The sequence below is a fragment of the Xenia sp. Carnegie-2017 genome, unplaced genomic scaffold, assembly GCF_021976095.1.
Source record: "Xenia sp. Carnegie-2017 unplaced genomic scaffold, XeniaSp_v1 HiC_scaffold_22, whole genome shotgun sequence".
Lineage (NCBI taxonomy): Eukaryota > Metazoa > Cnidaria > Anthozoa > Malacalcyonacea > Xeniidae > Xenia > Xenia sp. Carnegie-2017.
The window spans coordinates 4206544-4226767 of NW_025813485.1; the positions used below are offsets into that span (position 1 = coordinate 4206544).

At 32.9% G+C, this 20224-nt stretch overlaps 2 protein-coding genes across 2 annotated transcripts in view; both read left to right on the forward strand.

Annotated features, from left to right (window-relative positions):
• Window positions 1-14524, forward strand: part of LOC124447070 (dynein axonemal heavy chain 3-like) — a 32260-nt gene extending 17736 nt beyond the window's left edge. Inside the window, 48 exon segments of the mRNA XM_046997972.1 lie at window positions 88-225; window positions 347-537; window positions 652-759; window positions 1258-1434; window positions 2204-2337; window positions 2420-2705; window positions 2775-2834; window positions 3053-3211; window positions 3387-3458; window positions 3564-3764; window positions 3962-4117; window positions 4204-4299; window positions 4411-4515; window positions 4654-4787; window positions 4929-5046; window positions 5304-5357; window positions 5734-5820; window positions 5893-5943; window positions 6016-6081; window positions 6296-6433; window positions 6509-6589; window positions 6672-6776; window positions 6932-7036; window positions 7225-7298; window positions 7393-7479; window positions 7660-7831; window positions 7953-8078; window positions 8148-8325; window positions 8683-8750; window positions 8829-8915; window positions 9106-9199; window positions 9277-9389; window positions 9483-9620; window positions 9842-9939; window positions 10752-10854; window positions 10941-11000; window positions 11112-11204; window positions 11297-11389; window positions 11495-11562; window positions 11628-11688; window positions 12485-12544; window positions 12646-12738; window positions 12951-13023; window positions 13140-13240; window positions 13589-13651; window positions 13836-13883; window positions 13995-14058; window positions 14267-14524. Of these exon segments, the coding sequence (XP_046853928.1) occupies window positions 88-225; window positions 347-537; window positions 652-759; window positions 1258-1434; window positions 2204-2337; window positions 2420-2705; window positions 2775-2834; window positions 3053-3211; window positions 3387-3458; window positions 3564-3764; window positions 3962-4117; window positions 4204-4299; window positions 4411-4515; window positions 4654-4787; window positions 4929-5046; window positions 5304-5357; window positions 5734-5820; window positions 5893-5943; window positions 6016-6081; window positions 6296-6433; window positions 6509-6589; window positions 6672-6776; window positions 6932-7036; window positions 7225-7298; window positions 7393-7479; window positions 7660-7831; window positions 7953-8078; window positions 8148-8325; window positions 8683-8750; window positions 8829-8915; window positions 9106-9199; window positions 9277-9389; window positions 9483-9620; window positions 9842-9939; window positions 10752-10854; window positions 10941-11000; window positions 11112-11204; window positions 11297-11389; window positions 11495-11562; window positions 11628-11688; window positions 12485-12544; window positions 12646-12738; window positions 12951-13023; window positions 13140-13240; window positions 13589-13651; window positions 13836-13883; window positions 13995-14058; window positions 14267-14412 (5183 nt within the window). The 3' untranslated portion in view covers window positions 14413-14524.
• A 1027-nt stretch (window positions 14525-15551) lies between these two features.
• Window positions 15552-19832, forward strand: LOC124446976 (AMMECR1-like protein). The gene is made up of 5 exons (XM_046997871.1): window positions 15552-15754; window positions 16764-16880; window positions 17728-17842; window positions 18405-18495; window positions 19342-19832. Exons 1-5 carry the CDS (start codon window positions 15603-15605, stop codon window positions 19497-19499), a joined length of 633 nt encoding a protein of 210 aa, XP_046853827.1. The 5' UTR covers window positions 15552-15602; the 3' UTR covers window positions 19500-19832.
• The last annotated feature ends 392 nt before the right edge of the window (window positions 19833-20224 follow it).

Consider the following 20224-nt stretch of genomic DNA (forward strand, 5'->3'; position numbering starts at 1 on the left):
CATGAGAAGGGTATTTTTCGCTTTTTTGTCTCTGTATTGATAGAAAATATTTTTACACATTAAAGCAATTATTTATATGCAATTCAGACAATGGAACACTTCTTATCGATTATAATACTTCAAGTAAAGCACCAATGGAGCTGGTATTGTTTCGGTTTGCCGTCGAACACGTATCAAGAATTTGTCGAGTTTTACGTCAACCAAATGGCAACGTTCTGCTTATTGGTTTGTTGTTGTATTTAATGCTTCTCAATTTACAACAAAAGTTATTGATGAAAATTTCTCCTTTGAATCAACAAAATGTTTTCTGCCTTAGAAATATTAAAGAATATTGTTTCATTTCCAGGTATTGGTGGATCAGGTAGATCTAGTCTCACACGCCTTGCGGCATTTATTTCAGACTACGATTTATTTCAAATTGAGATCAACAAACACTATGGTTTAACGGAGTGGATATCAGATATAAAGAAGCTACTTGTTAAAACTGGGTGTGATGGAATTCCAACAGTTTTTCTCTTTGGTGATTATCAAATTAAGGTGAAATTATTGTCTTTAAAAACGAACGCACTGCGCATAGGAAGAAATATATTTTACTGAAAACTATCTTGTATACATTTATCCGAAAAATTGCAATAACTCATTATTTTTCAGGATGAGCAATTTTTGGAAGATATTAATATGATTTTAAACAAAGGAGATGTACCAAATATATTTGAAAATGACGAACGAATGGAAATAATTGAAAAGGTCACGATTTTTGTTTACATTCCCATAAATCCATAAATGTTTCTAATGAACAGGATTGACTATTTCACATGATATTTATGCATCTCGTCTAGCTGGTTGCTGAATTTCTTTCGTCGTCCAATAGATCGAAAGTTAGATTTTATAGTTTGTAAAATGTATTTTTTTGTTGTTACTGTCACAAGTTTAATTTAAAGCTATCCGTTAATTCCATCTAATGAGTTTCGAACAAATGTTTAATTGAGTTATTCCAGCATTCTGGTGAAACTCGAAATACTATTTACTCTACAGAAAATATTAAGTGAATCGAGCATTTGAATTTAAACGCGCATATGCTCAGTCAGTAAACGCGATGTTTTTCTGGAACGGGGATTTATACTGTTTTGAAGAATTGGAAAAAAAAATTTGACGCTATTTAAACATTTATTCATTAATGTTTCAAGTTTTGTTGCACTACACAAAACTTTTCACTACCTTATTAAGTATTTTTTCTTTATAGATGCAGGCATGGAGGAAAAGGACAAGCTTAGTTGTGATTTGAGTCCATCCACAATGTACAACAACTTTGTTAAGCGAATACGTCAAAATCTTCATCTTGTTTTGACAATGAGTTCCATTGGGGATGCATTTCGAAACCGACTACGAAAGTTTCCTTCTTTACTAAGTTGTTGTACAATTGATTGGTTTCATGTAAGTTTCGTGTTTATTTTTGTATTGCTCAAGATCATAACCCCAAAAATTAATCATCTTTTAGCGACATTCGATTTTTGTTTTACTCATTCTCGTACAAAGATGAAAGAAACTGAAAACAAAGCTCAAATAAACTGAGGAGCATTTGAGTTAACTTGAAGCAAGCGATAAACCTTTCTCGGTGTTTGTCGAATCTTACATAAGTAATAGTGCAAGCATGCTCGCATTAGATTTTCACCGATCTCAAGTTATGTGAAACTTAGTAAATGTGCAGGGATGTAGAGTAACAACTTGTCGACTATTTTACTTGTAACTACCAAATAAGACACGTGGATTATTTGCATAGACTCCAAACGTGTATTAGTAATACATTATTTGCCACACGGACCCAACTGAACAAGGTTTCATTGTAATCATGAAGTGGTTGATTCGTAGCTCAATTTATCCTACTAAAGATAATTTATCTTTGAACGTCTTGATATGTAACATAGTTCGACCTCTTTGATTTATTTAATATTTTCAATCCACGCTTGTACGGTATTGTATTTATGCGTTGTGGTATTTACACGTTGAAATACATAAATCGTTGATTCTAATGTATGCTTTGACAATTAGATGATGTTGATCTACAAGGAAAAGCAAAAACAATAAAATTATTAAAAACCAACTACAAAATATAGCTAAATGATTATATGCAATTGAAGTGTGCAAATGTATTTGAAATTGATTATTTAAGTTTCAATTTCTGTGTCATTCATCTGTATTTAAGGCTTGGCCAGAAGATGCTTTGGAAAAAGTAGCTCATAAGTCCTTGGACGACATTGAAATGCCATTTGAAATACGAAGAGAGGTTGTAAACATGTGTCAATATTTTCATGAAAGTGTACGAAGTTTATCAGAACGGTTAGTTTGTTTCTTGGTATACGTTATCCTTTTTTTAGCCTACTTTGATAATGTTCTGTTCTGCGATAAAACTTCTTTTTAGATATTTCTCAGTTATGCGAAGACGTTGCTACATAAGTCCAAGTTCATACCTTGAACTGATCAAAACATTCAAGACATTACTCGATGATAAAAGGCTCGAGCTACTAACATTGAGAAATCGTTATTTGCTTGGTGTGGAAAAATTAGAGTATGCTTCTGAGCAGGTCGTTGTTATGCAGCAAGAATTAACTGAACTACATCCCGAGCTTATTCACACAAGTAGTGAAACAGAAATTCTTATACGGAAGATAGAAGAAGAGACATCAGAAGTGGCTGCAAAGAAAATGGTCAACTTTAGTCCAATTTATGTTACACATATTTTATATATTTTGGCATGATCGACATTTTTCTTACAGATTGTGCAGTCCGATGAAGAGACAGCGAATAAAGCTACATGCAAGGCCAAAGCATTGAAGGTAAATTTAGTATTTCCACAATAATTCTTAACAGATTCCGTACTAGTATAAAATTTAATTTTTGTGCGATGATCTAAAGTGGAAAGTCATCAAGCAATCACTTTTTCATTCCATGTTTAAACCAACATTTTCAACTATTGGAAAAATTTTTATAATGAAGATACTTGAATATTGTGTTAGAGCCAAACTAAATTAAATCACGATGCTCAATTTTCAAGGATGAATGTGCGGAGCAACTGTCAGTGGCCATACCTGCTCTTCACTCGGCAATAGCTGCACTCAATACATTAAAACAATCAGATATATCAATGGTAAAATCTATGACAAATCCCCCTGCTGGAGTTAAAATGGTCATGGAGGCAATATGTATATTAAAGGTGCTACCTTTTTTATCCTGCTTTTTCACATGTTATCTGTTCATAGTTTACAAAAAACAATGAAATCATTGTTGGATTTTGATCATTTATTTTTAAGCTGATTAATGTGTCTGTCTCTGTCTTCTCTCATCATGTCAAATTTATTGTTTCTTAAGCTTGTTTTCTTTATTACCAGGGAGTAAAACCTGAAAGAAAAATTGATAGCAATGGAAAGTTAGTTGACGACTACTGGACTTCATCTAAAAAGGTAGGTTTATGTGATGCATTCTGACATATAGGCTCTTACACAGTGTACAAAGTTGTTTGCATCATTAAACTTTCTGTTCCACAAAGTAATCTGTTATTTCTTCAGTTATTAGGTGATCTAAAGTTTCTTGAGAGTCTTAAAGATTTTGACAAAGATAACATATCTAGTTCAGCAATAAAGAATATTCGTGAAAGTTACGTGTGTAACCCAACATTTGATCCAGCCTTGATCAAGAACGTATCTTCTGCCTGTGAAGGGTTATGTAGATGGGTGAGAGCTATTGAAGTTTATGACAGGATTGCAAAGGTAACTTAATTGATCGCACAAATATATATATGAGAAATATCGTTCGAAAATTATTATTGTATGACAGAGATGTATTTTCACATGTCGTTTGAGTGTTCTATAACTATTTACTATTTAGAATGTTCCTCATATTTTTCTCTTCTTGAACTAAAACCACTCTTGTACCCATGCAAGCATGCTTTATATTAACTTTACAGTTGGTTGCTCCCAAAAGGAAAAAGTTAAAGGAAGCCGAAGAAGATTTAGAACTTCAAATGAGTCACTTGAAAGAGAAAAGAACCGTTCTTGCTAAAGTAGAAGGAATACTGAAAGCTTTGAACGACGATTTGGAATTGAAAAGTACCAAAAAAAAGGTTTGTACCTCAACCACAAAAAGTCAGAACGATAGTTGTGTACAGAAATAAACAATGTTACTCCTTTTTGTCGAAAATTGTTGTAGGATTTACAAAGGAACATCAAATTATGTTCTGTGAAACTGAATAGAGCTGAAAAACTTCTGAGAGAACTCGGTGGGGAAAAAACTAGATGGACTAAGGTAATTTTGTGTTAAATATTTTGTGTGCATACTTTATCAAGCAATTATTTTCTTAAATCTAAACACGTGATCGATGTCACGTGATATATATTCTAATTTTTGTTTATTTAGTGTTCCCAAGACCTTGAAGAAACATATAACAATATTGTCGGTGATGTGTTATTATCATCAGCAATCGTTGCGTATCTTGGACCCTTTACCACAGAATTTCGACAGGTCACAAACAAACATGTTCTATATAATGCTGAATGATCTTTAATGCACTTTTTACGTAATGTAGATGACTCTTTTAATTTTTATCACATAATTGTAATACTTTTGAGAATAATGAAGAATGTACAACGTTGCCTTTAGGAATGTCTTTTGAAATGGTGGGCTTTGTGCGAGGAAAAAGGAATTCCTGTTTCCGACAACTTTTCCTTGTGTAAAACTCTCGGTGACCCATTAAAGATTAGAGTTTGGCAATTGGCTGGCCTTCCTGTTGACAGGTTAACTATTGTCATAATCCCGACGTTCATTTTAAATCATTCTTGTCCATGCAATTATTTCAAATTTATACTCCCATTGCATGTATCCGAGCAAAGACAAGCGTTTACAAATATGTATATTCATGAAACCTTTTTCTATAGTTTTTCTGTTGACAATGCCATAATAGTAACTAATTCAAAAAGATGGCCTTTAATGATCGATCCACAAGGACAGGCAAATAACTGGATAAAAAATATGGAAAAAGCAAATAAACTTCAGGTGAGTGTAGTCTCTCAGGTATTTAGAATAGGGCCAATTTAAGCAGGCGTCAACTACAGAGAAGTATATTTCCTTAAAAATATTGTATGACACGGCAACCTTTTAAGAAGTGTCCATCTTTGAGACGTTTATAACCTTAGATAAATGTCTGCCTGAGGCGACTTTCTTCTTTAGAGACTGTTTCCTGTACGTCATAGGAAATGCAGGCAAAAATAAAGCTTCAATAACAATTTTTCATTGGATTATCAATGTTACAGATTATCAAGTTGACGGATTCAAACTACGCGAGAAGCTTAGAAAATTGTATTCAGGTAAATGCTATACTCATGAATCGTGAAAATGCTTAGAAAAACTAATTTGTGCTGTGAAAAAGTTTTTGATTGCATCAGTTACAAAGAATCTGCATTGTTATATTTGTCTGTCGCCGTATAATTTGGACTTGTTTGCGTTGTCCAAAAAATGATGTTTACAACTCTGTATCATAGTTTGTGCCTTCTGATTTGTTCTTTTTCGGTTCAATATTTTTCCATTTCGTCCGTTGCCATGACAACTGGTCCGGTTATTTTTATCAGATTCGCAAGCTTATCTAAGTTTTTAACGCGAGAAAGAACTTAAACAAAATGCGGCTAGCTTTCTTGAAACAACATGCTTAATACCACTTAAATAGTTTTTGAACTCTTTATCTAGTTTGGAACTCCTGTTCTTTTGGAAAATGTTGGTGAAGAATTAGATCCTCTACTGGATCCTTTACTTCACAGGCAAACGTTTAAGCAAGTAAGTTATTCACTTGTATGCATTTAATTGATAAAGTGTAGTAATTACATGTTACATCAAATATTTATAAAGGCTGGAGCGGAATACATTAAGATGGGCGAAAATATAATTGAATTCAGTAAGGTATAATAAAGACCTATTCTTTATTAAATATCTGCGAAAAAATGACAAATAGTTTAACGTATCCTTTTTTAGGATTTTCGATTCTACATGACAAGCAGACTTCGAAATCCACATTATCTGCCAGAAATTTCAGTTAAGGTATGTAAATTTAGAACAGGAGAAGTTGAAATCTGATAATCTGTATTTAAGATTATGAATGAAATCGTGTTTGTGATAAAACTGTTCTTGGTAAGGAGTTGAAATAGGCGAAATATGAAATATCATTTAGACTAATGACTTTGTTAATGACAATTTTTATATATCACAGCATAAATAAGATCGTCTTAAAACTAACGAAAGTTTGACAAACCAGGTTACGCTTTTGAACTTTATGATCACTCCACTTGGTTTGGAAGATCAGTTACTGGGAATTGTTGTTGCCAATGAAAAGCTAGAACTTGAAGAAATGAAAAATACATTGATTTTAGAGGCTGCTAACAATAAGAAACAGGTTTTTAAAACATGCGATCAGATTGATTTAGGAACAAAACATTCCCAACATTACCGTTGTATTAATGAAATTTAGTTGAAGGAAATCGAAGACAAAATTCTTGAAGTTCTTTCAATGACAAAAGGAAATATTTTGGATGACGAGACAGCAATTGAGGTAGTGATAAAATTGAAAAATACTCTTTTCTCGTGTATCAAAGTTTCAAAGAAGGTTATTTTTGAAGAAAATAACTTTCTAGGTTCTGTCTTCGAGTAAGTTATTGGCAAAGGAAATCATTCATAAGCAAGACGTTGCTACGAGAACTGAAAAAGAAATTGATCAAACAAGAAACGGTTACAAACCTGTACGTTGAAGATAAAATATTCTCAAATTTCTAATCATTCTTTGAATTGTTCAATGTATAATATTTGAAGACTTCATTTCTATAGAATTATTAATAGCGATGCCATAAATTTTTGAAATATTCAATAATTAAACGATTAAAAATAATTTTTGTAGGTTGCAAAGCATGCTTCTATTCTGTTTTTCACCATTTCATCTCTGGCAAATATTGAGTCAATGTATCAGTATTCATTGACTGGATTTGTCAAATTATTTTTGCAGGTATTCTTTACACAATTTAATATTTTACTAAGTATATTAGGGCAAGAAGTAAATATTTCATGAAAGTTCGTATTTAGTTCAATAATCATGTTTCTTACATGACATAGGTTAATGTTCATTTTTACATTTTAGCACAAGATTTTGTCAACTTGCTCTTTAAAGGAAGATCTTTTTCTTATTGTATATAGTCTATTGTCCAAAGTGAGAAATCAAACGACATAGCAACACGAATCTATAATCTAAATGATCATTTCACGTATAGGTAAAAGTAATCGTCAATTTCCTCCAATTGTTCTTGTCGTTATTTCATGAATATATTCAAGTTTTGGTGTGAAATTCATTGTTTTTGATTTTAGCGTATACGTTAATGTGAATCGATCATTATTTGAAAAAGACAAATTGGTATTTTCGTTCCTTCTTTGTATAGAAATATTAAAAGGAAGGTATGTTTTGCATTTTAATTCTGTAATGCAGATGACATGTGGTATATCATTCTGCGATTCTGAAATGCAGATGATTTATATTATGCCATTCTATTAATCTATATTGCAGCTTTCATGTGTATAATAATAGTCTACAATCATAGTTGCAAAAAATCATCTGACACTTTATATATTAACCAGTGGAAAACTAGACGATAAAGAATGGCAGTTTTTGTTGACCGGTGGTGTAGCTTTGGATAACAAACACCGTAATCCCGCATCAACATGGCTGGCGGATAGATCTTGGGCTGAAATTGTCCGATGCTCCGATATACCTTCGTTTAAAGGTCTTCGTCAGCACTTTGAAAAGAAAGTATGTTTTGAAATAAGATAAAAAGTTCAAACATTTGCATAAAGTATTCATCAAATGGCAAGGTCAACATGTGGAATTTAATCTATAAAAGCCATTATATTTTGTTTTCTATCTCTGTAAGATTGAGTTGTGGAAAAAAATTTATGACTCGTATGAGCCTCATAAAGAAGTCTTGCCCGATCATTGGGATGAGGACTTGGATAATTTTCAAAAGTTGTTGATTCTACGATGTCTGCGACCTGAAAAGGTAAAATTTATTATTGTAATTATGTCACTGGAAATTTCATGGTGATTTTCAAATTTTGATTTCATGAAGATGATAACTGCAATCCAAGATTTCATTGTGAACAATCTGAGCATCCTTTACGTTGAGTCACCAACATTTGATTTGAATGAGTGCTTTAAAGATTCAACATGTCGTATACCTTTGATATTTATACTTTCTCCTGGTACTGACCCTATGGCTATTTTATTGAAGTTTGCTGATGATAATGGTAGGTTTATATGGTAGTGTTAAGCGATAGTTATGTGCTTTGTTTAATTCAAGCTAATTCAGGGAGGTTAGAACCTCAAAAGAACAACAAATGGACGGCATTTAGGGGCCCGATTGCACTATTAAAACGAATAGAAACTCGATATAACTAGTATAAATCTTTTGGACAGAAGTTGCTTTCATAATTTTTTAACTTTTATAATTTTTATGATCTGTAAGAGGCCCATTAGTCCAGCGGCCCACAATCAATTCTCGTTGCCTCTCCCATGGTCAGCACGTCCCTAAGCTAATTTATTCTATCAGATGACATATAGCTTGAAGGTATTACTTCCCCATGATTATTTTTTAACTGCCAAAGATTCGACATTTGAAGTTGTATCGCTGGGACAAGGTCAAGGTCCAGTAGCAGAAAAAGTTATTGCCGAAGTAAAATTTTTTAACGATTTTTTCAAATAAGCTTTTTGTAAGTAAGTGATTAATGAGTGACATTTATCTATATTGAAGGCTAAAATGAACGGGAAATGGGTAGTTTTACAAAACTGTCATTTAGCTGTTTCGTGGTTACCAACTTTGGAAAAGATTTATGTAGAAGTAAGCAACAATTTTAAAATAATTACTATTTTAAAATAATGCAGTAAATTTACGTGTCTGTCTATACTCCGTAGGCAATATTCACATGGCGCCAAAATCATCCTCTCTTTGTGCTAATGATAGAAACCTAGCTTCAAAATATTAAAACAAAACAGTTTTTATTTGATCTATTTTATATTGTCCATCGCAGTCACTCGCATCAGAGGCAGCCGTTCATCCAAATTTTCGATTGTGGTTAACAAGTTATCCGACGAAAGATTTTCCTGTAACAATTCTTCAAAATGGTATAATCCCAACGGAGTTTTTTATTATATTTGTGTGTCATCTGTGACATTTACATTTATTTTATTAATGTTATCAGCTATCAAGATGACGAATGAACCACCCAAAGGTCTTCGTGCCAATCTTCTGAGAAGTTATCTTAATTTTCCTTTATCTGATACAACCTTCTTTAACGGTTGCAAAAAACCCGTGGTATAAACTCTACATGTTTTGTGTTCTGTGTTTTGCGAGTACAGTGCTTTTTCCAGATTGCTGTCAACTTAACGCTCATTTATTAACATTTAGGTTTGGAAGAAACTGCTCTTTGGTTTGTGTTTTTTTCATGCACTTGTACAAGAACGAAGACATTTTGGTTCTTTGGGTTGGAACATTCCTTATGAATTTAATGAATCTGATCTCAGAATTAGTGTCCGACAGCAACAGGTGTGAACAGCTAACAATCAAAATTTTTTCTATCAAATATATTATTATAGGTACTTTTTCGCAGTGATCTTGTGTCTTCTCAAAATTTTGTCCAAGGCACGTTTATCTTTTGTGATTCCAGAAAAATACCTTGCTGCATGAAAACAATTGTACTTTACACTTCGGTACAGTTTTAATGATTTTTATTCCTCATGTTTGTTTTAATGTTTCTTGTCTCATAGATGTTTCTTAATAACTACAAGGACATTCCATTGGAAGCGTTAACGTACCTTATTGGTGAATGTAACTATGGTGGTAGGGTTACGGATATATGGGACAGGTAGAATATTTTGTTTTAACAACTTTGTCATGACTGTGAATTCGAAAAATTGCTCAAGTGGACTGCGCATGCTTGTATGCAAACTGCACATATGCGTACATAATTTCTCTACTACATTAAAAAAGGGAGCTATTTACTCAAAATTGGTGTTAGTTGATCCTATTGATTGTTGCCATGAACATGAACTCAGACAATTGGTCGAGTCAACTGCGCATGCACAGATGATTTCCTAATAATTTAAGATTTAGTGAGCTAGTTAGTCCGAAATCAGTAAACGAAGATCCAGAATTAATTACTGTTATGAACTCACTAGTTGGTCGATAGGACGTCGTTTTCAGTCGTATACTTTTCGCGTGTTGTCCTTTCAGGTTGCTTCAACAAATGCAATTTCAAAATCGTTTCCTCAATGACCGTTATCGGTTTGCCGTGCCCAACCATGCATAATATAAAGTATTGTACATTACCCCGTTGAACAAATAGAAAATTTCTTACTGAAACCGTGGACAACAAGTGGTTATTATTTACCATGAATTCATGCAATGGATGTTTGCATCATGGTACATGAATCAAAATTTAACGGGAGTTAAAACAGAAATGAAATAAATGTATGAAACATTTTATGGTTGATTAAATTACTAGTCAATTGGCAGTGTTTTTGAAAGTTTGAATTGACCTTGAATCTCTAGTTGTTGTTTTTTTTCACAATGTTCAGTATTACTGGTTGATTTTTGTTTTGAAACATCCTCGTGCGTTCAATAAATTTGCAATTTTTACTTTGCAATTTTTTTATTTATTATTTGTTTTTACTCAAGGCGTCTTATTTTGAGCGTGTTGTCCATTTTTTACTGTGAAAAAGCGATCACAAATGCGAACTACAAATATTCTGAAAGTGGGTGCTACTTTCCACCTGATGAGGTGAAGTAACATTGTCATTCACATGTCATAAAATACTTTAGGATACACGTGATATAATTTAACAGACACTAACATACAATCTTAAGGGCTCCTATGAGAGTTACATTGATTTCATCAAACAACTGCCTTTGATGGAAAATCCTGAGGTAATTACTTATTTTTAAATCTGCTGACAGAAAAATAACTAAATTCTATTCAAACATTGCTTTTTATAAATAAATAATCAATAAGCATCTCGATATTTCACATTTTTGCAGGTGTTTGGTCTTCATGAAAACGCAGATATCACCAAAAAACAAAAGGAAACTAATGAAATGTTTGAGACAATTCTCTTAACTTTGCCACGTCAGGTATCTGTGTATGAATTGAGAAATCATCTTTGTTTTACATTTGTAGTAAATATAGTAACTCTGATAGTCATAAAATGTTTTTACATCATCAGTTATCGATTGGTGGTGTATCATCTCAATCTACAGTGCAAGAACTTATTGTAGACATTTTGTCGAAGTTTCCGTCAGACTTTGATATTGAAGTGATCAAGGTACTTTAGAAGGAATATTTTGGGCTACTGTTCATTGAAACATTGTATGGTTCATTTGCATGATCGAAATTGACGTCCTTCTTTATATGATTGTTTAACATATGCAGGAAAAATTCCCTGAATTACGAGGAGTCTATGAACACAGTTCTTCATCAAGAATTATTGAGGTAAAACTAAAATTTCTGCCTATATTATGTGTTGCGTTATGCATGTTTGCTTGAATTTATTGCAGGTTTAACAAACTCATGCAAGTCATACGGTCAAGCTGTAGGGAATTGCTGAAGGCTATCAAGGTAGCTCCTTCTTATTATTTTCCTTCCATTTATTTTAAGCCGTGTATGTAACTATGTTAGTTGCAAAGGATACTGGGAAGCTGTTACCAAACATTGACATTCTGTAATGTAACTACTTTATTATACTAAAATAATCATAACTGAACCACCTGATCTGACTTCGATGAAAAGTATTGGAACAAGCCACATTGTACTGTTCACTTCTTCTGTCGTGCGTTTCCAAACTAGTTGAAATTCTATTACCATGTATACTGTTCAAGCTCAAGTTTCTGGAAAATTAGTAAAGTACAGGAGGTGGTAAAAAAGGTCCCCCATAAAAATAACGTTAATAAGTGTATTGCTCGTCAAACTTGAAGAAATGTAAGAAAAAAACCTTTTCCATTAGGTTGAACTCTGGTAAATTGTTTTCCTGTTGCATCACGTCTACCTTTAATTTGTGAGATGTTCTGAAACAACTTCTCTTGTGTTTTGGGAGTCATTGTCTTGTTGGACAAACCGAACAAATTTATAATGTATATAAGCTTTCAAACCCCAAACAAAACAGTTTCTTCACGTAATATAATATCAAGTAATGTAATGATATATTTATCCAACCTTTTATTGCTTGTTGGAGGCTATATTTTTGTTTTGTCTACCTCCGGTAGAAAATGAAATGCCGCAAGTAGAAAGAAAAAGATTTTTGTATTTTATTGTTTGTTCAAGTTTTCTTTATACTTATAAAAAATCAAGAAGTAAGATACGTAACAGAAACATTTCTCCTGTAAATAACAATATAACACACATGTTTACAATTAAGGGTTTCGTCATAATGTCATCGGAATTGGAAAATGTTTCAAGCTGCATGTTGGTGGGGAAGGTAAGAGTCAATTTTAAATATTGTGCATTAAAAGTGGAAGCTGCTATAGTAAAGTTTGCTATAGTGAAGTTTTTTGTTGAGAGTTGAATTGTTTTCACAAGATTCCAGATACATGGGCGGTAAAGTCGTATCCGTCACTGAAACCTCTTGGGGGTTACATCAGCGATCTTATTCAAAGAATTGATTTTTTTCGGGTATGTCAGTGATAATGATGATTTTAGAAGAAACACAATATTTTTATCATGAATTATTTCCTTTTCATTAGTAGTTTTTACTGGTATATGGTATTTTTAATTTCTTTCTATATTTTGTAAACATATCCCATGTTTCTACTTTCCTATATGTAACCACTGTTGTTTTTTTGTGTTCATTTTACATCTTCGACTATAATTGTTATTTTTTTTAGAAATGGTCAAATTATGGTCCACCTAAAGTGTTTTGGCTCTCTGGGTTTTATTTCACACAATCTTTCTTAACTGGTAAGAGAAAATGAAAAATATTTGCTTCATGTTGAACTTAATATTTACGTTTGTCGCAATCCAGTTATTATGGTGCGTTTATGTGAACATGAAATTGTAGGAAAAATTTTTTCAAGGTGTCTCCCAGAATTATGCACGCAAAGAGAAGATATCCATTGACCACTTGGATTTTGTTTTTGAAGTGCAACCAGATGATTTTCAAGTGTTTACAAAACATGTACGTACGTTCTAGAACCATTAAAGTTTTTCCTCGTGTTTAAGATAAACAATTCAAGCTGTCTTGTGTAACCTTTTGAAATGTAACCCTCATTTATTCATTTATTCAAGGGTACTTACTTCTGGCAAAATAAAATCACTTGTAAATTTTTGTAGTTCAAATGTAACCAACGAAAGGTTCCATGCAAATAAGCTGGAAAGTGGAAACTATTATTTTTTGAAGACAAATAGAATTTTGAATAAATTTTATTCAATACCTATATTACTGTTTGACTCCATACACCAAATGATGCGGTGTTGGTGCATGGGTTTGTAGATGTTTCAAAATTGGGTTTTGTTTCTTTCGTAGGAAAATGACGTTTACATTAACGGTTTATTCATGGAAGGAGCAAGATGGGATCGAAGTAAAATGGTAAGCACTAAGCGTATAAGCTTGTGCACACAATCTTCATTAAAGATAGGGTCATAGTACGGGATGTGCTATAAATAGAGAATCAGGGAGTAGCCAATTTCATGTATGAAACTGTCTTATCGAATGGATAAATTTTAGGTTGTGCATAATTATACCGTAATTTAAAGGTTTTCTCATTTTTAAGATGATTGGCGAATCATTGCTCAAACAACTTTACGATCCCTTTCCTATTGTATCCTTTTTATAATGTCTGGAAATACTATAACTGTGCGCAAATATTTAAATTTTACTTTGACATAAATCATAATGTTTTTGTCATTATTGATCTTAATAAAGAACAAAGATATGCATCATGCCTAGAATAAAATCGCATGGCAAATCCGTAGCTGGTTATTATGACTGCCCAGGTATATCTATTTGAATTTTCTATAAAATGTGATAGCCTATAAATGCAATCTAACTTGATTCTTCTTGAGCACAGTTTTTCAAGAGAGCTGATGCACAAACAGTGCTGTTGAGCAAAACTTACTTGATGGGAGGGGAGCTCTCCTGACCAATATGTAAGAGCTATAATGTTATCATTGGTATTCGAAGATAAGATTTGTTGTTTTTAAGTTTACAAGACTAGTGCTCGACATGGGACTTTTTCAACAACTGGTCACTCTACAAATTATGTTTTTACCATTCATTTGCCCACCAATAAATCTCAAGATCACTGGATTGTTCGAGGTGCTGCTTTACTGTGCCAGTTAAATGAATAAGCAGCGTTTCTCGTATTCATATCAATTTATCATATATCAATGTATATCAGTTTACTTTGTAGATTTTTGTAAATAGCATTTATTAAATTATATAAATTTGATAAATTTTCCACCTTTCTCTTTTCCTTTCTATTAAAAAAAACTTAAAAACTACAACATATATACATTTAAGGGTTTTTTTCTCATGGCGGTTAAACTATACACTTGTGATTAAGGTGTTTTTTTAGTGAGAATCTTTGCCATGTCATCATTTTATATTTGTAACTGTATTTTGTGTTGTCACCGCATCACTTGTTTTGTGCTAGTCCAAATTTATTTTTGGTGTCCAGGCTATGAGCATCCAACACGCAGTTTTATGAACGATTGAACGATATTAAATTTTAGACAGATCTATTGCAAAATAAATCTGACATAGTGACTTATATGTGCCTGATGAAACTGGTCTATTTTATTGGCATTCTTCAAATGAAGATTTGTTCAAACAAAGATTATGTCGAGAACCCCCTTTAAATCTTACGAAAGCTTGAGCCGTTTTGAAAAATGCAGCACAATCAAGGTTAAATAATGTCATAAGCTTTTTATATTTTTGCTATGCTTTAGCGCCTTCGATGTATTCTATATCGACGATCGATCGTCTTGACGATCCGTATTCCTGACCATCAACTATGTTTCCATTTAATCGCTGAGCCAATATCAGGTGTTTCTTCGACGACTGACGATTTGACGATTATGTGGAAACCGGGCTTGATGGGCAACATTGCTTGCTTGCACAAAGAATTTTTATATCATACAGTGTTTCATGCTTATTTTTACTTTTTTCACAGTTTGCTTAGAAGTATCATTAGCTACTTAGTCCCATTGCATTAAGCAATTTAGTCGACAAATCTACGTCGCTACTCGGCTAAATTTTGCCCAAAAAACATAGCGCTGGCCCACCCCTGGGTCATTGCCATGGTCAGTGCCATGCATGCAGTGGTACCCACGGTGGTGCCACTGAGTGGTGCCCGTGGTGCTATGTCAGTGCGATGTACGAAATGTACGCCTGCTATAGTGGCCTGCACCTGCAGTCTGCAGCAACGATAACCGCTTCCGTTGTTTTGAGTGAAAAATTTTACTTCCGGTAGAATAACACCAGCGAGCAGTAGTGACTTTAATAGGGAATATTTAATCAGAAGCGAGTTTATTTTATAATGAGTTGTTGGCAAGGACGAAATGCTTCTTTTAGCCAACAAACAGATCAAATAGTTAATAAAGAAATGGCTTTCTTTTGTTTTGATGTATTGCAAGCACATTTAAAGCGTTTAGGATCACCGCAACCACCAAAATTCACTAACTCAGCTTTGTAAGTAATTAAAATATTTTTATTGTTGAGATCATTTTAAACTACGTTCGATCTGTGTTGTGATAGCATTTTTCTTTAAATTTATCATGTCGATGGCATTTTCCTAGTTAAAAGATCTATATAAATTTATTAAATTATAAATATTTTTGTATTATTCAATATTTGGCTTTAATGCTATTGAAAAAATACAAAATTGTGTAAGAACTAAGGAAAAATATACAGTAGTTGATTGATGACTTTCCCAAGTTGATTATTTTGTTCACATTTTAGGCATGAATGTCATCATAGTTCTTGAATTGTGTACTTCACTGAAGTTGCAAATTTTCACATTATAAAATTTATTTGAATCAAATTTGCACCCACTACAAACAATTATATGATAGTTCTGTTCAAGCCTTTTTTCAACAACTAAAAGTTAAAAGTAAGCAAGACTGTGCACTTCCAAATGTTACTAACTGTGTTGTGTATGTAGCTTCCTACTGAAATATATGGTAATAATAATAATAGACTCTAAAAAATCAAGAGGCGAATCAAGATTTATTGAAATAAATTATTGCACACTAATTTTAATTGCCAAAAACTTTCAAAACAACACTAATGGCTGTAACAAACATACTAATGAAATGGCGTGCTGTTCATTTTTATTTAACCATTTTGTAATTGTAGAATTCTTATTTGTAAATATCTTTATCATAAATTCATAAATATCTTGATAATATTTTTGTCTTTGCGATGATTTAAATTGTTCTTGCCAACAAAAATGTTATTGCCGTTCAAGAACTAGTGATGTACCCAGTCTGCAAGTTTATTCATGCCATGTAAATTGTTTTGTGTTCACTCACTGTAAAAACAATAAATGAATCAATAATGGTTATGATGAAAAATTTACATTGCTTGAAAAAATCTACATTGTGTGAAAAAATCTACGGGCTGGCTACACTACTGGATTAACCAAGTGAAACTCAAACAATCCAGCCCCATAACTTTTATTACTTGTTTTGAATTCCAGTCCTTTGTTTGTCACGTGGAAAATAAGCAATGGCTCTGAAAAAAAGCTACGTGGTTGTATTGGAACATTTACTGCAATTAATTTACATGTTGGTTTAAAAGACTATACATTATCCAGGTACTACAGACATTTAAAACTTGCCGTCATTGATGTCAACTATCTTGTTGTCGGTGAAGATTTCTAAAGCATATGTCATTGTTTTAAATAAATTTCAGCCCACATTCTCACTAGAATTTATGTTTCACTGGTTTTTTATAGATTTTTATGGAGGATATTTTATATACAAATCATAGTACATATAATGAAAGAGTCAAATATCATTTCAGCCAAAAAGACGTCAATGTGACATCTGGGGTCAGTGGGTGGGGGGTGGAGGGAAAGGGAGTTTGCAGGCATGATGTCTTTTTTCCCACAAAGTACACAGTTCGAAAGCACAGAGTGTCATTAAGGTCGACAGTCATCATGACAGCAAAGACAAGTCATATAAGACCAAAGGGTTGTGTTTATTGAAGAAAAATTTCATGTCATACAAGAATGAAAATATTCATGGAATATATACGTACAAATTATCTGCTATTGGAACTTGACGTTTTTGGCTGAGTGGTATTGGAGTTTGTAAGTGACGTCACATTGACGTCTTTTAGGTAGAAGTGTATATTTGACTATTCCCTAAGGAAGAAAAGAAGAAAAAGTGAACCACTTTATTGAAATATTTTGTGTTACACACATTGTGAAGCACTTGATTACAAGTTGAGAAAAGCTTAGATTTATCGCTTAAAAGTTTAATTTTTGTTTCCACTTGGTAGACTAATAGTTATCTTACCACAACATGCACCTTTCAGATCATCTACATAAAATTCAATGAAATTTTATTCCTTTGTAACTATTGATGTACGCAACCACACCCGAGCTCAATGAAAGATTGTTTTTAAAATATACATTTATTTTAGTGTTCTCTTTTCAGTGCCTTGAGAGATAATCGATTTTCTCCTGTAACACTTGATGAGTTGTGTAGATTGTCGTGCTCGGTGTCATTGTTAACAAATTTTGAAGATGGAGATAACTGTTTTGATTGGGAGGTACAGTTTCCGAATAGTTATGTCTAATCAATCAATTAATTTTAGATTTTGATTTTGGTTTATCCTCATACACAGATTGCCAAGTTCACCTCGCTACATTGATAATCTCTTTTACTCAAACTTTTAATCTCACAATCTCACTTTTATCAAAGGATTGTTCCACGTTTAGCCCTTCACCTCAAACTTCAATACTTTTCATAGAGCATACCAATGTCTCTCCTAAATACATTCCCGTACCATCTCACGTAGTTTGCCTTTGCCATCTGAATCAATGTTTTTTGGTTTCAACTTCTTTACCAAAATGTCAGTCTTATTTTTCTCCATCAATTACACACCACACAATGCTCTCGTCATTGTTTTTTCTTTTCAGAATTACCATTTCATTTTCCCTCGTACGCAACTTCTCACTTCCATACAACATCGCTAACATTATACATAAATCCAATAAAACCGTTCCTTTCAGTTTCAGCGAAGATTTTTATGGGTTGTTCTTTAAAAGATTTTCTCTGTTTGATGTTCATTTACCATGTGTTTTTTAGTTTTTTCATCTGCACTTTACTAGATTGGTGTTCATGGTATAAGGATAGAATTTTATAATGAAAAAGGACACAAAAAGACAGCAACATATCTACCGGAGGTGGCTAAAGAACAAGGTGCAGTATAACTGTGATGTGTGCCAGAAAAGTAATTTACTTTCTTTAAATTACATCGTATTATTTTGGTATGAAAATTTGTTTTTGCGAAAAACTAATGTGTTTTCTAACAAATTCACAAATATTTTGACCTTTGTAACTTGACTTGCATGTCCTCAGATGTGTTTAATGAGGTTATGCAGTAACCAAGGTTAATATCGTGTGAACGGCGCGCGCAGACTGGAAACGAGTATCGCATATCGCATGATATATTCACGGGCATTGCATTAGGTCATCATTATCGACACGTTGCGTTGATATACAGAACAAATTTTTTTGTCATTTTCCTTTCCACCGAAATTTATTCGGTGTGATAAGGTGTAGTCGGGGGTCAGGCTCTCAATGATTGGGATCACTTGCGAACCTGGACTCCAAGTTGGTCAAATACAAAAAAGCCGCCACCCACCCACCCCGTCGTCACCTCACCTTCCACACACGAAATACATTTAGTGACAACTGATATTATAATAATATGGCTTGCCATAATATTACCTGCTGTCAAAAAAAACCTGCTCACCAGCAAAAAATTGTTTAATTGGGTAAAATTGGGAGAAAGTTCCAAAACATTCGATATAAGCTACACGACAAGAAATTGTAGTATATTTGATAGCTGGTGGATCCTTTCCTTGCTTTAGTTAAAGCTTTGCATATGTTTGTCATGTTCTCTATTAAGTTAATCTTTGACGTGGATGATGTTCATCGCTATCTATAATTACTATTCAAAGCTTGAGTGCATTTCTTTTTGGGTAGCTGTATACCAAAGCTTAAGCGTTGATGAGTATTCTTCAGCATGCATATTCTTTCAAGGTTGGACCAAAGTTGAAGCAATTGACTCGCTCTTGCGAAAAGGAGGCTTCAGAGGTACAATAACGCCACAAGTTCGTAATGCTACCAAGCTAGTTAGGTATCGTAGTGAGAAGGTTTCTGTTCATTATAGTGAGTACATCAGCTCCAAACAACGTTAGAATTCTTCATTACTATTTTATCTTTTATTATATTTATACACAATTATAAAGAACGATAGGATATTTTAAAATTGTTGTTAATCACCAAGAAGGTCTTATTTTCACAAGTTTTCGATTGACGTTATTGAAAATACTTAGCTTTCCAAATATCTTATTTTATTTAATACTCATTTTACGAAGAGTGCTGCTTTATCATGTAATATTTGCAGTTACCCATGTCATTTGAAAATACTTGCTAGGGTTGAAAGCTTTTGATCTCAATCATGTATGAAACTTATTGTATTTAATGTACATTTTGCAAACAAATAAAAGGTGATGGATGTTTACAGTTTATTTTGTATTGCTTTTCCACTATTGGCTACCAAGGTCGTTCAAAATATTACATGTTTGTTTTGAAGTTCATATATTATTCAATCTTAATCAGCTTTGACTTGAGAGTATAAGAACTTTGTAGAAAACATGACAACACTTTTAAATGAACTTGGCAACAATGGAAAAAGGTTTCTCGAATTGTTCAGGTTATTGGTGAAATAATTCTATATCATTCAATTTACTAATCACATCTTTGGGATTAAATCTCATAAATATATTCTAGAAAAGTAATTTTATTACAAGTTACTAATTATGTATGTTCTAGAAGAAATTTGCGACCTGTTACATGATGCACTGAAGATTGACCGGTTGTCTTTTCCTTCATTGTCATTTGTCAGTCTTCCTGTTCTGTT

What these genes read in the sequence shown, in the direction of transcription:
- LOC124446976 (XM_046997871.1), top strand. Translation starts at nt 15,603, where the DNA reads ATGAGTTGTTGGCAAGGACGAAATGCTTCTTTTAGCCAACAAACAGAT. An exon ending in AAAGACTATACATTATCCAG is followed by an intron (nt 16,881 to 17,727) that starts GTACTACAGACA and finishes TTCTCTTTTCAG; the next exon opens with TGCCTTGAGAGATAATCGAT. An exon ending in ATAACTGTTTTGATTGGGAG is followed by an intron (nt 17,843 to 18,404) that starts GTACAGTTTCCG and finishes GCACTTTACTAG; the next exon opens with ATTGGTGTTCATGGTATAAG.